Raw genomic sequence first — 7,351 nt, 5'->3', positions numbered from 1 at the left:
AAATATTAAAAATATACACAATTTTAAATAACACTGCAATTAAAAAATCAAATAACACACAAATAATATATCTTTAGAAAAACACAAAAACTATATATTTAAATAAAAATAAAATATTATCTTGGGGCAAAGAAGACATCTTTGCCACAAGAGTACTTTATTTGTAGAGTGTTCAAATTTTCTAAAATCACTCTATTTTTAAAAGTGTCTTTGGAGATAGGGATGGTCTTACACTGTCGTTTAAAGAACTCAAGTAGAACAAAAATCAATAGCAAAACTCATTAGCCTTATAAACTGAATTAAAATCTACAATTTAAAGAATGCTATTTTATTAGGGTTTAAACTTACTGAATCAATTTTAGACAGTAATAAACATAACTGACTAGACTGCATTTTACATCGATTATGTCATAGACTCATAGTTGAGAGAGGACTTCCAACATAGATGGGCGTGGTTTACATTTAACAAGTAAGGCCTGAGCCTTGGGCATAGTGAGCCCAAAACCCGCAGTCATATCCACCATTTCTTGGCTCACCCTTTCCCATTCAAAGCATTGGAGTAGTGATCCCAAGGCTAAAGCAAGCATGCGCAAGGCCAATCCTTCCCCAGGACAGCTCCTCCTTCCTGACCCAAAAGGCATCAACCTGAACCCATCTCTACCCCCCTCCACTCCCTCGAACCTTTCTGGCTTGAATTTTTGGGGCTCATCCCAAACTTTAGGATCATTCTGTATGCTCCACAAATTGACTAGCAACATGGTTCCAGATGGTATACGATAGCCTCCTATATAACACTCTCTTGATGATTCGTGTGGAACTAGTAACGGACCTGCAGGATACATTCTCATTACTTCGTTTATGATGCACTGAAGATATGGAAGTTTTGATGCATCAGATTCACTCATTAGGTGATCATGCCCAATGAGTTTATCTATTTGGTTCTGTGCTTTTATCAGAATTTCAGGATTGTTCACTAGTAGTGACATTGCCCATTCCATAGTTGCCGCTGAAGTATCTGTACCTGCTCCCAGCAGAGCCTGTGCAGACACAAGTCCTATAATTAAAATTATATGTATGTGATTTACAAGAAAGCTGTTCAAACTCAAGGTATATTGAAGAATACAGAAATGGAAGAAGAAGAAAGTGAATTGTATTGATATTCAACAAAAATGGTTATAACAGAATGAATTACCAATTACACTTAGTTAATTGTCTTATATACACAGAGAATGTGACAGCTAATAGCTCTTAACAAACTAACTAACTTCTGTTGATTTATTCCTGTGCATGGCACCTCATTATAGTATCCTGGAATCACTAATTCTCAACATTCCCCCCTCAAACTGGTTTGTAGTTTACAATACCAAGTTTGGATAAGAAAGTGTTCAGTTGTGCTCCAGTCATTATCTTTGTAAAAAGATCAGCTAGCTGATTGAGAGTTGAAACATGTGGTGTAGCAATAAAACCTTGCTCCACATAATCTCTGACAAAATGAATGTCAATATCAAAATGCTTAGTTCGCTCGTGATCAACTGGATTGGCTGCAATTGCTATAGCAGATGTGTTGTCACAGTGAATTGATATAGGCAATGAAACCGGAATTTTGAACTCTTTTATTAAGAAAGAAATCCACTTCACTTCTCTGGCTGTCACTGCAAGACTTCGATATTCAGCCTTTGCTGAAGAAGTACTGACAATGGATTGCTTTTTACTCTTCCAAGCAATCATTGAAGCACCAACAAAAACGCAGTAGCCAGTTGTTGATCTCCTTGTGTCTTTACAAACTGCCCAATCAGCATCACAATATGCCTTGAGCAACATAGATGTTTGTTGAGGATAGAAAATGCCCCTTCCCATAGTGCCTTTCAAGTACCTCAAGACATGTATGGCTGCATCCATATGATGTTTTGGGGTTCTGACATGTATTGACTCAGCTGTTGTGTTGAGAAACAGATGTCAGGCCTAGTGAAACCCAAGTATAGTAACCTTCCAACCAGTCTTCTGAACCTGTCCGGTGAATCAATCTTCTGATTAACTTCAAAGCCTTTATAACCTGTAGGCAAAGGAGAAGAAACAGGGGTTGCCTCAGCAAGGTGTGCATCTTGTATGAGATCTTTCACATATTTATCCTGTGAAATTATCATTCCTGCTTGTGACCTTGCTACTTCAATACCCAAGAAGTACTTCACATAACCAAGGTCCTTGATGGTAAAGGTTTTGTGGAGAAAAGCCTTAACCTTAATTATATGTTCCTTTGATGTTCCTGTTAGAAGGAGATCATCAACATATAGGACAATGACTGTATATTCCCCATTTTCTTCTTTGGTATACAGGCAGTAATCATGTTTTGATCGGCAGAAACCAATTTGTAAAAGCTTGGCTGTCATCTCTTTATTCCATTGTCTTCCAGCCTGTTTTAGGCCATAAAGAGACTTGGTAAGCTTGCACACTTGACCATTCCTTGCCTTGGTGTACCCTTCAGGTGGTAGCATATATAATTCTTCCTCAATAAATCCATGCAAATAGGCATTATTAATGTCTATTTGATGGACTGGCCAACCTTTAGCTGCTGCTATGCACAAGAAGGTTTTGACTATTACAACCTTAGCGACTGGTGAATATGATTCATTGTAATCTACACCATACACCTGATTGTATCCTTTTGCCACCAATCGAGCCTTGAACCTGTCTATTTTCCCATCTGGTTTCCTTTTGATCCGGAAGACCCATTTTGAAGCAATGCCACGCTTTCCTTCTGGTAGTGTAACCAGAATCCAAGTGTGGTTTTCTTCCAATGCTTGTAGTTCCTGTTGCATTGCAGAAACCCACCTAGGATCTTTCACAGCCTCTTGGTATGATTTTGGTTCCGTTTCTTCAGCTAAATTGCTTAGGAAAGCAGTATGAGATAAGTTGAATGTTGGTAGATGACACAAACCTTGAGAGTCATGTACTGCAACTGCCACAAAATCATTTAACCAGGATGGTTTCTTCCTGAGTCTCTGAGGTTTATTTGTGTCTCCATGTACTTACTGAACATCCGTGTCTGTTGATGTAGGAACTGAGTTGTCTGAGTTTGTGTGATCAACAACTACAGGGTGACTTGAAGGTGCATCTGTGCCTGAAATATCTGTAAAACTAGGAAATGAAGGGTTAGTATAAAATACATCATCCATTTACTGTTGAGGCAAAATGCTCCCTTCTAGAGTAGTGTCAGTATCCTCTAACAAGTGAGGATCTAGTTTGCAAGGAAAGATATGCTCCTCAAATAGAACATCTCTGGAAACTTCAATATCATTTGAATCCAGGTTATAGACTACAAACCCCTTTTGTCCTCCTTTATAGCCCAGAAAAATACCCCTATGAGCTCTAGGAGAAAATTTATCCTTATGTGGATGAACATTAGTGATATAACATTGACATCCAAAGACCTTGAGGTTGGTATACTGAGGAGCTTTACCATGCAGTTTTTCAAATGGTGTAAGCCATTTCAGACTTTCAACAGGTAATAAGTTGATAATGTGAGTGGCAGCCATAACTGCTTCTCCCCAAAATCTAGTAGTGAAACCAGACTGAAAAAGAAGAGACATGGCAACCTCCAAAAGGTGCCTGTGTTTCCTTTCTACAACTCCATTTTGTTGTGGAGTGTAGGGACAAGTCTTTTGGTGAGAAATGCCAAGGCCAAAAAGAATTTCTTGAACCTGCTTGCTTGTAAATTCTGTCCCATTGTCACTTCGAATGACTTTCACCTTGCAATTGAATTGGTTGTGAACAAGCAATAAAAACTTATGGAATGCTAAGCTGACCTCAGTTTTTGACTGCAAAAGGATAGTCCATAATGCTCTTGAAAAATCATCAACAATAGTTAAGATATATTTTGCTCCTGAAGTTGATTCTTTGTGGTATGGACCCTAAAGATCAATATGCAGTAGCTCAAATATCTTATAAGAACTTGTATCACTACTAGGAAAAATAAGCCTATGTTGTTTTGCTAAAGGACAAATATCACAAGATTGCAAAGGTGCTTTACTATTTATTGAAGATACATGTTTCAATTTTTGCCATGAGACATGACCAAGTCTATAATGCCATAACATTGTATCATGTAGCCTAGAAGAACTAGATGTATTGCAACACACAGAATTAGCTACATACTCGTTATTGGTAGAAAGCTGCTGTAAAACATCTGCAGCAAACGATTTATTTGTAAGCAAATAAAGCCCATTCTCCAAGAACCCCACTGCAAGTATTTCTTTAGTCCTCTGGTCCTGCAACAAACATGTACCAGGATGGAAAAGTACTGTTATGTGTGTTTCCTGTAGTAATTGACCTACAGACAATAAGTTGTATTGAAAAATAGGTATGTGCAGGACATTGGAGATCTTGAGTTTTGATGAAAATCTCACTTCTCCTGTGTGCAATACTTTTCTACTACTGCCATCAGGCAAAGTAACTGACCTAGGAAGATTTAAAGGACTGTAGTTCTCAAAATGACTCAAGGTAGAACACATGTGGCAGGAAGCCCCAGAGTCTATTATCCAAACCGATTCCTCAGGCATTTGTTCAGTGAGATGAACATTACCTGCAAAGCCTGAAAAATAGAAGTTTGCAGCATTATCATTCTGCTTTCGAGTATTCATGAACTTCTGGAATTCCTTCTGAAACATTTGTGAGAATAAAGCTGTTTGCTCTGAGTTTTCTTCTGCCTCTATTTCTTCCCCAGCTGTGCAATTGCTGACCATGTGCGCTTGAGCATTGCCTTGCTTCCTACCTCCCTTCTTCTTTGGCTTAAACCAATCAGGATAACCCTTGATTTTGAAGCAGTTCTCTCTCAAGTGCCCTGGCTTCTTGCAGAAAGTACACACCATTTCTTCTTTTCCCTTTGCATCTTCATTTTTGGTATTTGTCACCATGTTTGCAACTTCAATTTTGTCAGCTGATATAGACATACTAACATTCTGCTTCTGCCTTTCCATCTTCTGTATCATGGCATAAGCCTTGTTTACTGATGGTAAAGACTCCATCATAAGAATCTGATCTCTGATGCTGTCATATGTGTCATTTAACCCCATGAGAAACTTCATAAGATTAGTTGCTTCCACCATATCTTGCATTTTCTTTGTGGCTTTACCACAATCACATATTGGAATTGGACTTAACTCTGCCAAATCTTCCCAATGTTTCTTCAGTTTAGTGTAATACACACAGACTGAAAGATTTCCCTGCACTAGAGAACTCAAATTTTTCTGGATCTGGTATATCAGTGGACCATTACTCTCACCGAACCTTTGTTCCAGTTCCAGCCATAATTCTCTAGCTGATTTACAATGTAGAAATGAATCTACTAAATCTTTAGAAAGTGAACCTAAAATCCATGAAAGGACTACATTATCTGTTCGCTTCCATTTCTTATACAATTCAGCATCCAATGAGGAAGGTTTAACATCTTCTAACACAAATTCAAGTTTATCTTTAGCTGATAAACCAATCTTGATGGCGCGAAGCCAAGAAAGATAGTTAGTAGATGTAAGTGGAGAGCTTACCAGGAAAAATCCATGATTATGATCTGAACTAGGCAGATCCATGAAAGAGAGATCGTGATTCTCTGAATTTCGCGTTCCTGAAGTGTTTCCTTGTCTGCTCCCTTCACTTCTGAGATTCTCCTCTGGATTTTCAATGCTTATGGTATTCACCCTTTCTTTGTCTTGAGAATGAAATTCTTCGCTCTCGTTTTCGTCAACAAACAATTCAGCAAAGGAATTGATATTCTGTCTTCGCTTATCCTTCTTAACCATGAGCTAACTTTGCGGAAATCGCCAGGAATTTTGAGCTTGTACAAGCTCTGATACCATGTTCAAACTCAAGGTATATTGAAGAATACAAAAATGGAAGAAGAAGAAAGTGAATTGTATTGATATTCAACGAAAATGGTTATAACAGAATGAATTACCAATTACACTTAGTTAATTGTCTTATATACACAGAGAATGTGACAGCTAATAGCTCTTAACAAACTAACTAACTTCTGTTGATTTATTCCTGTGCATGGCACCTCATTATAGTATCCTGGAATCACTAATTCTCAACAAAAGCACAGAGAAAAGGAACAATGGATATCTTACTAGCATCAGACTTTTGATAATTTGATCGGTGAACCACTCGGAATCAGATTCTTGTAGAGATAACAACACCTCAATCAACGTCTTGTTTCTCTCCTCACATGGAGATTGAGATCTAATAGCCATTTGTTTTCTATGTTCCTCAATCAAATCTTGTATGAATCCATCTCTCTTTTTCTGCAACTCAACAAACCTCCTCTCTTCCCCTTTTAGTACCCCCAACAACGGAACAAAATCCCCCAAATTTACACCAGCCAACTGAAATGTCTCCCTCACGATCCCCTGAAACCTCGCTGCCTCCTCCACTTCCTCCACATTCTCGCCGTAATACCTCTTTCCGGCAATCATCCTCATCATCATATTCAACATCAGCTCGAAGAAGGCGGATTTCAGATCTACAATCTCCTCTTTATTTCTGTATAACCGGCGGATGAGTAACTTAACTTCGGAGGTGCGTATGGTAGAGAGTGATTGGAGACGGTGAGAGGATAAGATTTCGAGGGACGATAATTTGCGGAGATTGCGCCATAGGTCGCCGTAGGGAACCCAAGCAAGACTAGTGTAGTCATAGCCTAAGTGTTTACCAGCGAGAAGACGAGGACGGTTAGTGAAAACGATGTCGTTTTTGGTGAAACATTCTTCGACGATGGATGGAGAAGAGACGACAAGAACACGGCGCAATCCGAAGTGTAAAAGGAGCACAGGACCATATCGTTGGGATAGAAGGGAAAGTGATCGGTGGAGAGGTTTGTTGAGGAGGTGGAGATGGCCTATGATTGGAAGAGTCGGGAAGGGAGACGGTGGAAGATTTCTGATCTTGCTGAAGAAATGTGTGGTGATTAGATATATGATTAAGAAGATAAGAAGATGATAGATCATACTGTCGTTGTATATGTATGACAGAGATAGAAGATAAAAGTTATTTTGTTAAGATGAGTTGGGTCTGATTAAATGGTATACTATATACTTTGAAAAAAATGTGAAAGCTTAACAGCATTGTCGTAAGACATGACCTCATATATACATAATCACACAGTTTCTAAAAGGAAAATTCAGAAATGATTCCACAATTTGAGTCTTAGCTGGTATTGATCTGCATTTCAGTCTCTAACTGAATCGAGCTGAGTTTTCCATCTGTTACAAAATTGATAAGCTTAAGTTTAATGTTTTGTTCATGAGTTACTCGTATGCTGCTATTAAATTACTCGTTTATTTGTTGACGACCTTTGGTTTTA

At 38.4% G+C, this 7,351-nt stretch overlaps 1 protein-coding gene across 1 annotated transcript; it reads right to left on the bottom strand.

The window, feature by feature from the left end:
• Positions 1 to 265: 265 nt before the first annotated feature.
• Positions 266 to 7,029, bottom strand: LOC136235607 (cytochrome P450 81Q32-like). Its single transcript, XM_066025404.1, has 2 exons — positions 6,120 to 7,029; positions 266 to 1,037 (listed from the first exon to the last, which is right to left on the bottom strand). Exons 1-2 carry the CDS (start codon positions 6,993 to 6,995, stop codon positions 417 to 419), a joined length of 1,497 nt encoding a protein of 498 aa, XP_065881476.1. The 5' UTR covers positions 6,996 to 7,029; the 3' UTR covers positions 266 to 416.
• Between the last annotated feature and the right edge of the window lie 322 nt (positions 7,030 to 7,351).

Source organism: Euphorbia lathyris, chromosome 7, assembly GCF_963576675.1.
Source record: "Euphorbia lathyris chromosome 7, ddEupLath1.1, whole genome shotgun sequence".
Lineage (NCBI taxonomy): Eukaryota > Viridiplantae > Streptophyta > Magnoliopsida > Malpighiales > Euphorbiaceae > Euphorbia > Euphorbia lathyris.
Note: the sequence above shows the minus strand (reverse complement) of the source record. Positions and strands in the feature narration are given on the sequence as shown.

Coding starts and splice junctions, on each gene's coding strand:
- LOC136235607 (XM_066025404.1), bottom strand. CDS start 6,995: ATGATCTATCATCTTCTTATCTTCTTAATCATATATCTAATCACCACA. Junction 1,038..6,119: donor TTATCAAAAGTCTGATGCTA/GTAAGATATCCA, acceptor GTGTCTGCACAG/GCTCTGCTGGGAGCAGGTAC.